This window comes from Odocoileus virginianus, unplaced genomic scaffold, assembly GCF_023699985.2.
Source record: "Odocoileus virginianus isolate 20LAN1187 ecotype Illinois unplaced genomic scaffold, Ovbor_1.2 Unplaced_Contig_15, whole genome shotgun sequence".
Lineage (NCBI taxonomy): Eukaryota > Metazoa > Chordata > Mammalia > Artiodactyla > Cervidae > Odocoileus > Odocoileus virginianus.
In genome coordinates, this window is record NW_027224332.1 from 372,473 (window position 1) to 390,816 (window position 18,344).

The window sequence follows — 18,344 nt, forward strand, 5'->3', positions numbered from 1 at the left end:
AATGGCCTATGAAAAAGTGTTTTAATTACCAGTTTATAAATATTCTTTACTGTGAATAGTTGAGTAAAACAGCTGCCTTTTTCTGTTCTTTTGAGAATTAAAAAAAAGCACAGCAGTCCAACTAGTTTCTAAAATCAGTTTTTAGGCTTGATTATTTAATGGTGAGAAATGTATGATTCAACATATAAATATTTGCTTCTAACCCACTTTTTAGATATTAAAAGCCAGAAGTGTTATGAATATATATTTAGATGACCAAGGGGTCTTTCCCCATTGGAACACAAGTGACCACTACATGTCACAAATCATTTATTTTTCCAAACATATATAAATACATTTATATTTCACTTTGGCAGCAGAAACTGTACTTTAAATGAAAGATCAATTTTAAAATAGAAGTTCATCAACTATTCCACAGTTGCACTATGCTTTTAACCTTCTTGTTACATATGCAGAGAATCACAGTGGGACCATAAAATTATACATCTTGTATTTGAATATCCTGTATGAATTGCTGCTGCTGCTGCTAAGTTGCTTCAATCATGTCTGACTCTGTGCAACCCCATAGACGGCAGCCCACCAGGCTCCCCCATCCCTGGGATTCTCCAGGCAACAACACTGGAGTGGGTTGTCACTTCCTTCTCCAATGCATGAAAGTGAAAAGTGAAAGTGAAGTCACTCAGTCATGTCCGACTCTTAGCGACCCCATGGACCGCAGCCCACCAGGCTCCTCTGTCCATGGGATTTTCCAGGCAAGAGTACTGGAGTGGGTTGCCATTGAATTGAGGATGAAACATACTTATGCATTTAACTTCTACAGTCTTGTACTGATGGGTTTCATTTTCAGAGCTAAATATTGTACTCATTAATGATAACACACAGACATACAGCCCGAGGCTATTATAAACTAGTCTTAATATCTGTTTCTTTAACTAGATAAATATTGAACACCTACTATGTGCTTAGCACTGTGCTAGGCACTTCAAAGTGAACTGGGTTAACAACAGACATATGATATAGCCTCAGTCTTCCATGCCCTTGTATGCTGAGTCAGATCATTTTTGTTTGAATGAGGCATTACCCAGTTGAGTGTCAAAGTAAGTTGTTGAAGTTCAGAGACCTGTATCATCTGAAATAGGGAAGGTTTCAGAGGCCTGCTTAATGGCAGACTTCAGCATAGCATGTTTTGGATCTAAGAGATGTATACAAACAGCTTGGTAATCTTGACGATTCAGTATCTCAAAGACATTCAGGAGTTCCTGTCAAAATCCTTAGCCATCAGGCCTTAGGAAGTTGATAGGTAGCAATGACAGAGAACATTTAAGTTGTTAACAATGTACCGTATCATGGAAATGTTGACCGAGGTGTGGGCTTGGTGTAAGAGGCAGTCTCCTTTTCTAGTAACTTTTTGGAGGGCCCAGGGATTGCCCTGTTGTCTTGCTGCTGATGTGAGAGAAACAACTGGAGGGGTTCAAGGCTGCCATCTAGAGATTTCTTTCGCTGTAGGCAGCCTCTCACTGTGCCATGTTTAAGATCAGACACCAGCTAGGAAAATCCTCCTTAGTGGCATGGGAGCAGAGTTGTGGAGTTTTATGCGTTAGTTAATTCTGTTTTACCAGACCAGTACACAAGGTCTTATTACTTTTTGGAATTAAGCAAGGCCTGTGGGTGTCTGGCAGAGGAGGAGAGGTCTACAGAGATATTGGAAAGGGAGAGAACAGAGGAAAGGAAAGATGTGGTTTTTAAGAAAAGAACATACGGAGCCACTGGGGAGGCCAGCTGTCATTAATGAGCCTCCACTGTCTCCAGATCCATCAAGATGGGAGACCTTTGTTGAAAAGTAAATTTGATTTTTGACTCGCTTTTGTTGAGTCTGGACTCCGTATTTCCCCCCAACTGGAGAATTTATATATAACTTTTACTTGCTAAAGATGACATGAAAGGAGGTGTTCCTTCAGGAGGGTACTTTCTGCCCAAATAATGTTGTTACTTCCTACAAGTTTATCCTCAGACTTATTCTCAACTCCTTCACACCCTTATGTGATCTTACATTAGTTGGCAAAACAGTAAATTCCAGATGAGGTGATAGGAAGTTACTCTGTTTCTTCTGGCGTCACACATCACATTGGATTCCCAGTCTAAATCCTTTCCTGCCAGCTCTCGTAATCTTAAAAGTTGGAATCACCCAGCAGAGGGACAGAATTCATGCTCCTTTCTTTCTGTTTTCAGTGAAGCATCTTAAAATATTTTTCCTCAAAATCTTGCAATAAACCCAGCTTACATATTTAGATTCTTTCCCATATCAACTTTACTGATGAAAGTTTGCTACCCAGGTTTTTAGTAGTCTGAAATGAAATGGTAATGGGTATAAGCCTGGGTGGCTATTTTAGATGCATTCTAAACAGTAGGACAATTTCTTTCATTTGGTATACTAATACAGCTGTATAATTCAGAGAAACTTTAAATCAAAATTTCTTACTTTTGGCAAACACCAGGTTGTGTTGGTTAGTTGTAATAATAGAGTAAACCCTCTACATTTTTGAGCAATGTGTCCCTCCTAAAATCCCTAGGACTCAAATACCTTAGAGTATGTACTTTTACCTCACAATGGGATGAACAACCAAGATGGGTTGCAACATAGGCAGAAGGCTGGGTTCACCCACTTGCTAAAACCAGTCTCAAGGTAAGTTCCAGATTTTATGCTAAGGACCCTGGGGTGGGATGGAGGGCTTAGAGTCAAGACCAGTTGATAAAACCTAGTGAGACCAGTCTTGCTTTCCACCTCACTGCTCTGCACAGTCCTCATCTTGACTCTAGCCAGTTAGACTTGTGACTCGATTTTTATGGCACAGTAACCCAGAGCTTCTCTGGTGGCTCCTTCAGTCAAGAATCTGCCTGCAATGCGGGAGGCCTGGGTTTGATCCCTGGGTTGGGAAACTCCCCTGGAGCAGGATATGGCAACCCACTCCAGTATTCTTGCCTGGAGAATCCCCATGGACAGAGGAGACGTGGGCTGCAGTCTATGGAGTCGCAAAGAGTGGGACATGGCTGAGTGACTAAGCACAGGAAAGCCCAAACAGATGGCAAAAATGCCCATTAGTTGAGATTTCTGGAAGAATTTTTAAAGTGAAGGCAGCATTGTGCATTTGTTGTAGACTGATTATTTCATTTAAAAAGAAACCTGTAGTACTATACAAACAGCATCAAATTGAAATAGCCTGAATGCTGTTGACAAGCGAACGGTGATTCTTTTAGTTAGCAACAAGGCTTTGACTTAGTCAGAACTTCCAATAACATGAAAGCTGTGTTGTGTTTTTGATACTTCTGTTAGAGTACACAAAGAAAGGGAATTGTTTTATTCATTTTTTTTTTATGGTGAAAATGTCTCAAAGCAGAGATTAGAGATTTTAGTATGTTTTATAATTTGAAGAAAAACATCAAATTTGAAGGTCATTAGAAAGATAAAATTTGGATTTTACTTTAGAGGAACACATTTCATGTGAAGAGTCACAATTTGCTTCGTGCCAAGAACAAGATGAATCCTTTACCACTTACATGATAGTCTTATACATCAAGGTTTTAAAAATAATTTACATTAAATGGCAAGATACATGAAATTCTGGCCTATTTCAGGTATTCAGGGCATACATTTTCTTTTAAGGAGATTTGTTTTCAAATAGTGAAATAGAACCATTAATGCTTCTAATCTGCAAGCAATATCAAGAAAGCTATGTATAATAAATACATAGGTACAGTGTCAGTACAAACCTCGTAAAATAAATAAACACCAACTCAGTCTACTTCTGCGTTAGAAACATGGTTAAGTTTCTTACTAAGATGCCACAACTCAGTAGATAACATTATTCTAAATTCATTTTGTAGAAACCAAAAAGTCTGTGAATATAAGTGATAAACATAAAAAACCCAACATCATTCTATATGTAAAAAGAAACACTAAAGGAGAGTTCACGATGGTACACAATACAGAGAGTAGGTTGAATTATTTTTTAATGAGTCCTAAAGGACATATTTACATGTGCAATGCCCCAAAGCTTCCAATTCTTAGCCATAATAGGTATGACTAAACTAGCCTGCTTGTTTTCTTACCTCTGTGCATCTTGTTCCCAGTTTTCTAAGTCAGGTCAGCAAACTGTGGCCCTTGAGCCAAATCCAGCCTGCCACCTGCTTTTGTGTGGCTGTTGAACTAAGAATAGTTTACATTTTAAAGTGATTTTTTAAAAAAATCCAAAGAGGAATATTTATGCCATGGGAAAATGATATACAATTCCAATTCCAATGTCTTTAAATAGTTTCCTTGGATCACAGCCACCACATTCAATCATGTATGTATTGTCTATGGCTGCTTTTGCGCTAAGCTGAGTCACTGCAACAGAGACCATTTGGCCCATAAGAACGAAGATATTTACTGACTAGCCCTTTACAAAAGTTTGCTGACTCCTGTTCTAAGTCAATTATTGCAAGCTTAGCGGTGGTTTTTCCAACTGTTGACATGTAAAATGGCAGTCTGCTGGGCTTCTTTGCTTCATTCAGTAGGAAACCAGTTGATAGCAAGGCCTGTACCATTTTGCTTGACCTCAGCGTGGACCTCGTATCAAGAGTTCAGAAATCGTTAAGTTTCCAGTTTAGTTTATGAAAATAAGGGACTTATATTTGTCTCCATTATGTTCGTTCTTGGTTTTAACTTCTTGCCAAAAGATCTTCACCTGTAAAGTTGTATACATAGGCTTGTTAGTATTAATATCTTCAAAGTGAAGCAGCAGAAACAATTCACAGTGTAGCAAGGTTCAGGGTTGTTCAACCAACAGAAACCCACAGCTCTGGTGGCTGGGTTTGGGGCAGAGAGTATTTCCTATAAATTCTTAGTGTTAGAACATGATGTTCCTGGGAGGTGGAACATTAGGCTATTTCTGCCCTGGAACACCACATTCTTTAGAAAGTTATTTAACCACAATTAAACTGTTCAGCTTTTTTTTTTTTTTTAAAAAGGTGGACTTCTTTCAACTGGTTAAATATATTACTTAAGATAAGGTAAATAATAACTTGTTTAGAAATTCTTAGGTTATTATTAGGGGGTAACTCTTGAAACTTTAGAGGTGAATATTTCAGAACAAATAACATGAAATATTATGTTGCTCAGAAAGCAATAAAAATACTGAACTTGTTTTCTTATGAGCATATACAGAAAGGCCCTTCTTTTTTCACAAGTGCTCTTTCTTGGAGACACTCTTTGTAAAGTTAATAACATGGGACATATATTACCATATATACATCTATGCACCAATGGCTATTATTCTTTCAATGACTGTTAAAGAGAACCTTCCCCAAATTTAGGGAAAGAGGTCAACTGACTGATTATGAATTTCTGCTTATGATAGGAAAATTGAATCCAAAGGCAATCATCTAAATCACTACCACCTTCCCTATTCTCATAAAATATAAGCAATCAGTAATGCTCATTAGAGCAAGCACATTTTGAAGTCAGGTTTCTAATGGAGTTGTATTATGTACTTATTAATCTTATGGCACACCCAGGGCTCTTCCTCTGCCAAGTGTAATTTCACTCCATCATTAACAGAGGTTATAACAGAGAAGTGAGAGGTGTGCATAACATTATCACACCTATGATTTATTTGATGCTAAGTTCTTAATATGGAGAACAATATTTGAAATTCTGATCACTGTCTTTACTGTGTGCTCACAGACCCACTACCATGATGAGTCATTTTCCAAAAGCTGGCTGGAGAGGCTCAACATGGTGCTTAATCCTAAAGCTCACTTAGTTCTTGGAGAAGGCACTATTTCAGTGACACTGTCACTGAGAAGGAAAGTAAGTTGAGTCTGGAACTTTAAAAACAAGATACCAGGAAATTCTCTGGTGGTCCAGTGGTTAGGACTTTGCACTTTCACTGCCGAGGACCCAGGTTCAATTCCTGGTCAGGGAACTAAGAGGAAGGAAGGTGATAATAAAGATAACTATAAAAAAGGGGGGAGGGTGTGAAATACCAGATGTACCACAACAGAAAATGGGTGCTGAGCCTTCTCAGAGTCTGGAACAGCCCAGGGTTTCACTATTCTTTGCAGATTCAGTATTATCTGATGCTGTATGATGTGGACTGCTGCCACGGTGCTGAGATTTCTTTCTGGTGAGTCTTTGCATACAGAACCTAAACAGCCCTGACTCGGAATAGTGGGGTGTGCAGAAGCTCTGGAGAAGGTGATTTCCTGTATTTCACTATGTCTGTTTTGAAAGAGGTTTCTTTGTAAGTGTATCCGGGGCACCAGTTGTTTTAGGAGTTGCTTCTGAAACATTGGCTCAATGTGGGCTCTTGTAAGTCAGATTTGGCCCCATCAAGAGGTATCAATAAATTCTTTTAATTGTGAGCTACAGTTTTATATAAGAAATACCTGATTGTGATGCAGACAGATGATGCAGCTGTGTAATATAAGCAAGAATGCCTTCACCATGCTGTTGGTCTCTCAAGGATTTTAAATCTTAGAACTCTATGATGGAACAGGTGAAAAGAGGGCTTTAATAATCCCTTGAGTTCATTAAGGAACTAAGTGAAAGAAGAGATCTATGTTTGGTTTCCTCACACAGATCCATTTAAATAGTTTAAAACAGAATGAAATTTACTCTGTACGTGAATACCAAGCAGTGAGCTGGCAACCAAAGGCATGATTTACTTCAGGCTGTTATGTCATTTTGCTTTCTTTTTAATCATCACAACCTGCATGGCAGATTTTAATTTTTCCATTGAGTCAGACGAAATGGAGGTTGTTGAGGCTAAATCAGACCTAAATTAGAAGAACAGCAAACTAAAAATCCAAAGAATGAAAACAGAATGACCCATAGTAGTCCTCTGAGAATGTTCATATGAATTACCAGTAATTAAGACAGTTCTATGTCTGATGAAATAAAGCTACTGTAGTTTGGGCAAGTTTATTGTCCTCTTGGGGCCTCTGGTTATCTACAAAAGAAGGAGGTCTGAAATCATCAGTGCTGAAGTCGTGTGTATCTTCAGAGCCCCTTTTCTGTAGGGTTCCATCCCTACCTGCCTCGGACTTCCTCCTCTAGGAAAAGACAAAAGACAGTGCACAAACTTATGTCTTACAAAGTAGTATAGTTGACCCCCATTTAGAATGCTGCAGTTGAGTCACTGACTCAGGATACCTGGGTAAACTGTGCTATCTTGCTCACTGTCGGTAGTCTGTGGCGTCACTGGAAGGCATGCCACCCATAGGTTTCTCTTCCTTATTTTGGATATTTTCTGAGGCCAAGACCTGAGAAGGTGATGTGGGTCCTCGGGGCTGTTTAGTCTTGGTGAGCTTCTTGAGTTCGCTTGCAAAAGAGATGCCTTTTTTTTTATCTTCTCGAGATGCCTGTGGAAAATAAGAACCTTCCCTTGGTATTAGGTTAAAGAGACTGTATCAGAGCCCTTTCTTGTTCTCTCTCTAGTAGGCAGAGCTTTGGAAAGCAGGGCGGAGGGGACCCCCCACCCCCCTGCCACCTCAGGACTGCTTACACCCAGAGGGAAAGACGTTTCTTTCCACACGGGGAAAATAGAGCCAAGCAAAATTCTTCCCACTAGTGTCTTTGACTCAGGAACTTCCTTTGGCTTTCACTAGCTCCTGAATTTGATTATACTGTAGTTATGAAAATCAGCTAGAGCAAAATAACCTTGAACTTTACCTGCACCTGTTCCTTTAGCTTAAGGATGAATTTTCCTGCACCTTTCCACTTGCTTTGAGCTTGAAACACACACTCCTGATCCAAAAGGACACGCTGGGAGGCCTTTGGGGTGGAAGACTTCCTGTTGGCGGTGTCTTTCACCACCTCTTCCAAAAGCACATAGTCACTCGGGTTGGGGTTGCTCAGGATGCTATAGGAATATTTGGCTTTGCATAAGGTCTGAAAGGTAAGTTATGATCAACAGAATAAAGACACAGTGTCTCCAACACTTGCTTCCCTGTAAATGAGACTTTAAGGTGGAAAAATGTCACAGACTTTTAGACAGGGGTGGGGGTTGGAGGATCCTTTTCAGATTGTGTCATCCCACTTCTCATTTTACATTTTCACAGTTGTAGCTTATACAAACTTGCCCATATTGCCTCATTTAGCTTCACAGCACCCATCCATGATTTAGACGTTCTAATCCCCATTTTTCAGACCAGGAAGCTTAAACTTAAGAGGTCAGGCAGATTCCAGAGGATGAACAGCTTAGTAAGCAACACAAAAAGGACTTGAGCCAGATTTTTTGCATCCACCAAAGTTCATGGACCTGAAAGTCACCCAGACAGTGAGGGACAGAATCCTGACCTTCCAGAGCCTCTCTGGCCCACGACACTGCTTCTGCATCTCTTGGTCTTGGATGTTGAAGGCATTTTAAGACTTACCTGGTCTTGCTTCTCTTTTATCTTCTATCAAGACTTTCATTTATGCATGTATTCACTCATCAAAAATTTACTATGTTCCAGACACTGTATATAGTCTGGGGAGTTCAAAGTCTCCCCTATTAAGGAGACTAACATTAACCAAATTATTGTGCAATCAGTGTAGCAAATAGCACTTAAATAGTGCTTGCCATGTTAGGTGTTATACTAGGCAAATGTCCATTACATATATTTACTTAATGTTCACAATAACTATAAAGAAAGTACTGTTATACTATCTTCATGTTTTCCTGTGTGGTAGCTTGGCACACGGCATTGTGCTGGAGCCCATTGGAATCTGATGTGTGAGGAATGTACAAGATAGAAACTACAAATGCTACAAATCAGGGTCTTTTTTTTTTTAAAGAGAGCCAATTTACCAGCACACCCATGTAACTTACGCACAGATGGTTAAATGACTTGCCCAAGCTCTCCGAGCTAGTAAAATGTAGAGCCAGGGTTTACATCTGGAGCAACCTGATCTAGAGTCTGTGCTGTGAACCATTATGCTAACTTCTCAAGCAAGTGTTTAATAAACACAAACCACTACAGGGCTTGGAATGAAGGCAGCAGAGTTCTCTGAAGCCACATACACAGAAGGGGAGAGGGTCAGAGTCCTCCTGCATGTCGTCTGAAGGATCCCGGAGAGATGGTCACTAGGTGATAGACGATGACACTCCTGCTCTGCAGAACCACCTGGCTCAGCTGTCAAGGCTTCCGAGAGAGCCTGACTCAGCACATACTGGGCAAGTACCGTTGAAGGACCGGATACTTCCCAGCCTTACCAGGCACATGCTGCCTTGTCATGTCCCCTTTGTTCCAGAACCTCATCCCCAGAGGGAGCTGGGTCCAGCAGTTGACATTGAGGACAGGGCTGGGGGAGGGCGGGGAGGCCTTCACCTGCTGAATGACGTCCTGCGCGGTGCTGACACGCGGCGCTTTGATGACCGTGCGCGGTTGCTCGGGGGAAACGTCATGCACCTGGACAAAGAAGCTGTCCTCCTCTGAGCTCAGGAGCACCTCCTTGTCATCTTGTGCAATGTTCCTCTCCTCCAGGTTCTATGTTAAGAAAAGGAAAGTCTGAGTAAATGATAACATAGAATAAGGAAAGAAAAATTAAGTAAAAATTTGAGTTGGATCTTGGTAACATGGAAACTTCTTAGCTTGATATCCCATACACTACTGTTTCACAAACTATCCTAGAAGGATATACATGTCATCTTAGAGGAGGAAAGTACTGTAAGTTTCTGCTAATGTTGACACCCTGATAAGGTCTGGTCCCGAACAAGCCAGTAGATCTGCTCGTGTTTGCTGTGGATTTTGAGTCCACAAAAAAGCTAGAGATAAATTTGTAAAAAGACAATATGCCATTTTTCCAGTTACTAAAATTCAAATGGGCTTCCCTGGTGGTGCTCATGGTAAGAACCCACCTGCCAATGCAGGAGACATAAGAGATGCATGGGTTCGATCCCTGGGTCGGGAGGATCCCCTGGAGGAGGGCATGGCAACCCACTCCAGTATTTTTGCCTGGAGAATCCCATGGACAGAGGAGCCTGGTGGGCTACAGCCCATAGGGTCACAGAGTCAGACATGACTAAAGCGACTTAGCACACACGCAAAAGCCAAGTAAGAATACAGTAAGTACATTTAAGAAAAATCCCATCCATTCCCCAGCAAAACTTGAGCATTTAAGAAATGCTAGACATCTGAAATGTGAAACATGCAAGATTGACATTCCGGCAGGCTGAATGAACAAAACTCACAGTGGAAAGGCTAAAACAATGACTGGAGGTAAGTCACATCGAAATGAATATTGACAAAATTCTCAATAATTATGAGAATTGGTCATCAGGTTAGATGGTTTTTGGTGGGTTGACTTTCAGTGAATTTTACATTTATAATTATGTGTTTTAAATACATAGTTGAAAGTGAAAGTGTTAGTCACTCAGTCGTGTCCGACTCTTTGCGACTCCATGGACTGTAGCCTGCCAGGCTCCTCTGTCCATGGAATTCTCCAGGCAAGAATACTGGAGTGGGTTGCCAGTCCCTTCTCCAGGGGATCTTCCCGACCCAGGGATAGAACCCAGGTCTCCCACATTGCAGGCAGATTCTTTACCGTATCTACAGCCATGTATCTTTTAATTGTTTTTTTATTTTTAGACAATCATAGAAATGGTATTAATGCCTCATCCAATATAGACATAGGTATCTTATCAAAAATTTTCAAGCAGTAAGGAAATATATCAATATAAAGGCAAACTTCCCATTTCTACTTTCTTTCTTCCACCTCTCCCATCTCATTCGCCATTAAAAAACCACTGTTGTTAGGTTGTATATCCTTTGAACCATCTGCTATGGATATAAAAATGTATTTTTGTGTATGTGAATAAATATATACAAAGAAACCCTGGACTTCTATAGTGGTACAGTGGAGAAGAATCTACCTGCCAGTGCAAGGGACACGGTTCAGTCCCTGGTCTGGGAAGGTTCCACATGCCGTGGGCAACTAAAGCCCTTGTGCCACAACTCCTGAGCCTGCGCTCTAGGGCCCTCGAGCTGCAACTGAGCCCACAAGCCGCAACTACTGAAGCCTCTGCTGCGCAAGAGAAGCCACCACAGGGAGAAGCCTGTGAACCACACTGAAGACTAGCCCCCCACCCGCCACAACTAGACCAAGCCTGCACAGCAACGAAGACCCAACACAACCAGAAATAAATAAACAAAAAGAAATCCTGGAATTACGTGAACTTAAATATTACCTCATTGTCAAATGGCTCCTGTTCTTTGCTAGAGCCGTTTTCAAAGGAGGGTCGTATAAAGTTATCTTCCACAAGGGAGCAGCATGGAGACGATGGGGAGGTGAGGCAAGTAAACAGTAGGCAATCCCACCTCAGGATGGGAGGATTTGGCAGGAAGGCCCTCCAGTCCCCAGCATGCTTCTAGCTTAATCTCATAACATCCCACAGAAACGGTGCTAACTAACCAGAAGAATACAAGAATCACTCTCATTGTCCTGGAAATTCCAACCAGCCCTAGGAACCAGAATTGTCCCTGTTGATATTAAGGTCAAAATGGGTAAGTGCCACCAGGTGGCGCCAAACTGTGACGTGAAGTGAAGTCACTCAGTCGTGTCCGACTCTGCGACCCCAAGGACTGTAGCCTACCGGGCCCTCCGTAAGGTCAAAATGGGTAACTGCCACCAGGTGGCGCCAAACTGTAGCCAGGACCAAAACGGACTGGCTCCTGGGGCTTCTCACCCATCAGCTGCACAGCCTCGCTCCAATCATTTCATTGTTTCTACAGTTGTGACCCCTACGAGTTACATACAGCTGAAGTGTTTGGATTCCACTCATCAAATCATGCGTGAGGGGGAGAGAGCTATTCTCTATTTTTATTACATAAAATGAGACTGTAGTATATATACTGTTCTACAACTCATTTTCTCTCTACTTAAAAGGCTGTGATCAGGGACTGCTTCCCTCATGGTCCGGTGGTTGAGACTTCACCTTCCAACACAGCAAGTACCGGTCTGATCCCTGGTCAGGGAGCTAAGATCCCACATACCTCAGGGCCAAAAAACCAAAACATAAAACAGAAGCAATATTGTAGCAAATTCAATAAAGACTTTTAAAAATGGTCCACATCAGAAATACCTTTTAAAAAAAGACTGTGATTATCATTTCATGTCTGTTTCTAAAGATTTTCCATAGTATGTCTCTGCATTGATTACAATATATTTAACCAATTGGAGAGTGGGGTTGGGTGGTAATTCACATGACATAATTTATAATCCTGAAAGCCGGGATGTAAGTAAGCAAGACAGAAAAGTTCGAAGTTGCCATATAAAATAACACAATGACCATGCACTAGGAATTATTTCTAAGAGCACTCCTTAGAGCCTTACTCAGAGCTTATTGATTTTTAAGCTGTTTTCAGTCACATTAGGAGCCATAGATTATGACCGTAACAATAATCCTCATTTGCATTTTCCTTTATAGTTTACTAAGCATTTTTCTACATTTTATCTACATATTTGACTTGAGTCTCCTAATAATTTTTTGAGCCAAGCAGGGTAGTTTCTATCAGGTGTGCGTGCTAAGTTGCTTCAGTCATGTCCGACTCTTTGTGACCCTATGGACTGTAGCCTGCCAGTCTCCTCTGTCCATGGGATTCTCCAGGCAAAAATACTGGAGTGGGTTGCCATGCCCTCCTCCAGGGGATCTTCTCAACCTAGGAACCTAATCTGTGTCTCCAGCGACTTCTGCATTGTAGTTGGATTCTTTACCGCTGAGCCACAGGGGAAGCCCAGTTTCTATCATAGACTTTACAAATATGGACACAGAAGTTTACAGAATTCAGATGATCGTTTGAAAGTCATCTATCTAATTTGTGTCAGAGTGGAGTTTGTCTCATTTCAAATCCAGCAGGTGTCAGAGGAGAGCATATTGACCTTAGAAAGATACCTAACAGCTTGAGAGTCCAGGAAACAAGAAAATTATACAAAGTAGACAGGCAGGATCAAAGGTCAAAGACAGCAGCTTTGGAACTTTTAACATATGGACAAACTGCCTACATAGCTTCCTAGTTTCACAGAGTAGACTAAGTGGAAATACTTATAGCCCAAATCAATCAACTATGCCAGTGTCTGCTTCCATTCAGTAAGTGCTGAATTCATTTGGTCAATCAGTAAATTTGTATTGTGGTCACTGTGCAGCTGGTAAGCCTAGATACATGAAATATGATTTGTTATCTTTTGAGACATATTTCAGTCATTTCAAAACTTTCCTCTTAACAAGGCATATAAAGAAGAACTTGCTATATTATACTCATCAGAAAATGCTTGTTAGCCTTCCCCTCTACTATATCTTTCTTTTTGCAAAATGCTTCTGTTCCACCAGCCTTGATCAAACATTTATTCCTGACATCTCTACTGCTTATTGTCATATACATTTTAATTGCATATGGGGCAGCCCTGGTTTCCCAGTCCTTCCAACCCTGTGATGAAGACCCATCGTGACACTCAGCAGTCTGCCCCTTGCTGCTCACTACTTCCTCCTGCCTCCCATGGTGCTGGGCATGGAGGAGCCACGAGCACTGACTCAGCTCCAGCCTGGGCAGCATGGGGTGGTGGAATGAATACTGACCGGAAGCCGTAAGACTTCAGTTCTTTCTACTTCTCACCCTGTCATAATCTAACCTCACTGAACCTGTTTCCTTTGTGTAGAATGGTTTCCATTATATCTTAAGATGATTCAAAATATTGGGTGCTTGAGAGCATTAAACACTGTAAGTCATGATGCAATATATGGTTAAAAAATTCACTTCACTGAAATTGTCACTTCTAGGATACTTTTCGGTTTTTTTGGCTAGGCCATGTGGCAGGAGGGATTTTATTAATAGTTCCTGGACCAGGGATCGAATCGGTGCCCCCTGCATTGGGAGCACAGAGTCTTAACCACTGGACTGCCAGGGAGGTCCCTAGTGTACTTATTTACATGTGACAAAGACAATTAGAAATAGGAAAAAAAATTAGAGAGAAATTAAAGATGGCTTCAAAAGCCCAGGTGAGCCCTCTGATATTTTCTTCTACAGCTTTTATGATTAGAATTGCTTCTCTGCGATCTTAGTACTTTGTACATGTCTGATGGGGAGAAGACGCTAGGGAGATAATTACATTTCTTGGCTTACAGGAAGTGTCCTTTTATGATCTAAGACAAGGTTAGGAGGAAATGCAGAGGATCTGGTTCCTAGAGAAGCAGGAGTGTGGTGAGGCTGCAGGCCATGTTCATAGTTACACAGAGAGCGAAAAATAACACACGATGCTGAAATGGGCTCTTTATCATCTCTATGTTCTAGCAAGCATGGACCAGCAATGGGCATTTTACCAGTCCATCTCCATTTCATGCCCCAAAAAGGCAGATCATGTGCCTAGAACAGGGCCTGGCACAATTAAGTGCTCAATAAATATTTGTTTAATCAGATTGTTGAACTGCTTCAACTGCTTTCTTGTTGATCTATCATAAGGCATTATTATCTGTGTAATGACCTTATATGTCATTTTTAAAAATGGCAGTCAATCAGTGGGCTAATATAAGTCTATTAAAAAGAAAAGTGCTCCATCAGCAAATCCCATCAGGAGTCCCCCAATCTGGAGTCAACAGACAGTACTGTTTCCATTATCAGAATGATCATGGGAATATTAGGGATCATAATATAATCTGCTACAAATTCAGACCAAAGCTGAGAGGTTATTCTTACTTTGTGTAATCTTATGGAATATTTTCAAAGAAATGCTGTTGTTTCATGAATTAGCAAAAAACCTTTTATTAGCTAAAACTTGAACAGGCACTAACAGGAGGACCGGAGAAGGCAACGGCAACCCACTCCAGTGCTCTTGCCTGGAAAATCCCATGGACGGAGGAGCCTGGTAGGCTGCAGTCCATGGGGTCGCTAAGAGTCAGACATGACTGAGAGACTTCACTTTCACTTTTCACTTTCATGCACTGGAGAAGGAAATGGCAACCCACTCCAGTGTTCTTGCCTGGAGAATCCCAGGGACGGGGGAGAGCCTGGTGGGCTGCCATCTATGGGGTCGCACAGAGTTGGACATGACTGAAGCGACTTAGCAGCAGCAGCAGCAATGGGAGGGCAACCAACCCCCAAATGCAAATGCCTACAGACCTTCCATTACACAGCAGTGACCCTCACAGCCAGGTCTTCACACATTCAGGTAAAACACTGGACACTACACTCATGACATGCTTAAGGAATCCTTTGAGTTCTTTCTCCCTTTGTTTCCTAAGGGATGATTTTTAAACCAAATTTCTATAACTTAGAGTTAACCCTCTGAATATGTGCAGAAGAATAAAATTGATTCTCCACATTTACTTAAAAAAAGACTATAAAGCAAGTTGCAGTGATAAGAAGTTCTGAATTGGAGGGAGGCGGCCAGTGGTGAGGTAGTGAGTTACATATAAGCTGTCACTGTGTAGGCTGCCCCAGGACACACTTACTTCCTGCTGGGTTTTTAAGACAATCCTGCCAACGTATCCCTCTTCTGGAAACCAGCTGCTTAAAATTTGCACAATCTCTTCTTCTGGACCAATGGCTCTCTGGAATGGTTGTTTCCTACATTCATTCTTCTCTTTAGATATGAAATATTTTTCCTCCATTAAAAAATAGTCTGTGGCAATAGGTTTGGTATCTTGATCCATAACGAGAATCTAAAGAAAAAGCAAAGGCTGATTAAGGCACACTTCTGAAGAGTGGCAAAAACTTTAAACCCAAACAAGTCTATTTTCTCAGGGTTCGGATAAGTTTGGTTTGCAATTTATAAATGAAATCTACCCTGCAGTGTTGCATAACTCTTTCTGGAAGATCTTAGAATTCTCTTACGTCCAAAAAGAATTGTTTATGTTCATTCTGGGCAATGAAACAATTTATTCATAATCACCAGCCAGCAAAACAGTTTTTCCCACTGATGGAATAAGAGCTCTTACTGAATTAAAAACTTTAGGTTTTTCAATCTGTGAACTTAGCTCTTTGTAATCTTGCAACACAAGACCAAAGGCAAAGAACCCAGTCCAGCTTTTACCAAGATAATCTCCCATTCTCATGTTAGAAATACTCAATCATCTTCTAATCTCATCTGATCTAAGTTCCTGGGAATTCCCCTTTCAATAAAGTCTTGACAGTGTGCCTAGAGGCCTGTTTTCTCTATTGGCTACTGACCCTGACAGTTGAAGTGGCTGAGACCAGGCTGGGGAGCCAAACAGACTCTGGTCTGAGGCCTGCGTTTAGTACTTACTAGCTGTGAGGTTCTGGCCAAGATATCTGACCCCGTGGAGGCTCAGTGTCCTCATCTATACAGTGGAAACAGTAAGAGGAGCAATTCTGTCTCTTAATTTTGTTTCCTTTTATGACTGAGGCACTGACTGTAAAATGTAACCCAGGTGCATCAGGATAACTTAAAGCCTGCCAGGCTCCTCTCTCCATGGGTTCCCCAGGCAAGAATACTGGAGTGGGTTTATTCTCCAGGGGATCTTCCGGACCCAGGGATCAAATCAGGTCTCCTGCATTCCAGGCAGATTCTTTACTGTCTGAGCCACCAGGGCAGCCCCGGTAAACATTATGATAGCTACTCTTACTGATGTATTCTTTCACATGGTTTTCTATTATCCAGATTACTGGCAAAAGCTGAACTTTGAGTGACCAGAGAAGGCTGCCAACTTCTGGCATGTAGTAAGCAAACATCCTTCTCCTCAGGCATCCATCCACACGACCATGCAAGCATGCAATGACCAGAATCAGCACTTGGTGATTGATTGGTCTCACTCAGAGAAGCAGAAGGACCTGGGGATGGGCTGGAGGTGGGATAGAAGATTCTCAGGAAGACTCTGCTCCCTTCACTGCAGACCTTGGTCTCAGGTTGATGCTGGACTGTGGATTTTGTGAGGCAAGGCAGCTACCACTACAGCAACAACTAAGGGCATGAAGCTTCCAGGAGCAGGTCAGTTGACACTGTCACCTCCATGAGATGGCCAGCATCACTCCCTCTCCAGTCTACTCCACAGCCCTGGGATTACTCATGTGGACAGTAATGTGCTGCTTTTTATGGGTGGTCCATGGAAATGCTTCCTTACTTTTCATCATTATATTTTACACTGTCTCCAAAACCCAAACAGTGCTTTGTGAGAGTAGACACCAAAGTTCAAAAACAAAACAGCCCAAACCCCTTGGTAGTAGCTACTGTTTTATAATCTATGAAATTTGACACTTGAGCTGCTCTGACTTTGAGTCAGTTGTAAAATGTTGGAAAAGATGTTAACCTAGAGATGCCTCTCAAAGAACTGTTTCTTAACTATAGACTCAGTGAACTTACTTGTTGGAGAAGCTGCTTTGCCTTAGTGGCTCCGTTTATAGAGAAAACAGTAAAGGGCTCTGGACCTGGGACGCCATGCACTGTGACTCTGTGAGTCTGCAAACATTTTCTTTCTTCTGTATTAAACATCTGTCAAGGAAGATCATATGGTTTCTCATTCATTTTCATTCTCCTGTTTCTAGGCTACATCAATACAGAAGTGCTGGTTCTTAGAAGTACACGCAGGGACACATAAATGCAAAATAAGGCCAACCTTTTATAACCAGATGCATCTTTTTGTGGTTTTAGGCAATAGTGCATGTTCCTTAATAGTCTAGTAAGAATATTTAGCAGCATACCACCAAAGTAACAATTTATTTTAAATAACAATGTTTCTTTCCATCATAATTAGGGGACTGATATTGTCTGAAGTGTATGTCAGCCCTTACTTATGAAGTGACATTCAACAGTGTCTACTGAGTTCCATCTCTCTTCAGGGCACTGGGCTAGAATTTTGATGGTAAAATGATAAGTAAAATATTCTGGCCTCTGGGAGCTTGCTGTCCAGGCACACAAATAATTGTGATATAAAAAGTATTTTTGTTAGGAAGAGTTGGGGAGGTGTGTAACTCTCAAGTCTTTGAGCAGTTTGTGTACTGAGATAGATTCATTCATAAAATACAAAATAATTTATGGAAGGCTGACAATGATGGCTCTGGGGTTTCAGGGAGAAATAAGACATCCCTGGCTTCAAGGTTGGGGGCTTCTAGAATAGAACAGCTAGAAGAATAAGTAGACACACCCAGAATGGGACACTACCATCTAATTCTTGCTCTCAGGTACCAGGCAGATCGTCCCTGCTTCCCAGGCAGGCAGACTAACAGGCAGGCACCAGGCAGAGGCAACACCTCTCTCTGTGGGCCAACATGCTATACTCAACCTTGATCACTTGCTGAAGGGAGAATGAGGAGAGCCCAAGAAAACAAGCTGAGGGACAGAGAGAGAGGGAGGTGAGGGAAGGAGAAGCAGAGGA

General features: G+C 41.5%; 1 protein-coding gene and 1 non-coding gene across 2 annotated transcripts in view; one reads left to right on the forward strand and one right to left on the reverse strand.

Moving 5' to 3' along the window:
- Positions 1 to 3,453: 3,453 nt before the first annotated feature.
- Positions 3,454 to 18,344, reverse strand: part of PLCE1 (phospholipase C epsilon 1) — a 353,620-nt gene continuing 338,729 nt past the window's right edge. Inside the window, exons 28-33 of the mRNA XM_070464116.1 lie at positions 17,333 to 17,461; positions 15,465 to 15,674; positions 9,352 to 9,510; positions 7,712 to 7,930; positions 7,193 to 7,401; positions 3,454 to 4,724 (exon numbers count right to left, since the gene is read on the reverse strand). Of these exons, the coding sequence (XP_070320217.1) occupies positions 7,216 to 7,401; positions 7,712 to 7,930; positions 9,352 to 9,510; positions 15,465 to 15,674; positions 17,333 to 17,461 (903 nt within the window). The 3' untranslated portion in view covers positions 3,454 to 4,724; positions 7,193 to 7,215. The remainder of the gene's footprint in view (positions 4,725 to 7,192; positions 7,402 to 7,711; positions 7,931 to 9,351; positions 9,511 to 15,464; positions 15,675 to 17,332; positions 17,462 to 18,344) is intronic.
- On the forward strand, positions 5,891 to 5,963 carry TRNAE-UUC (transfer RNA glutamic acid (anticodon UUC)). Its single transcript has one exon. It is a non-coding gene; the product is annotated as a tRNA-Glu (tRNA).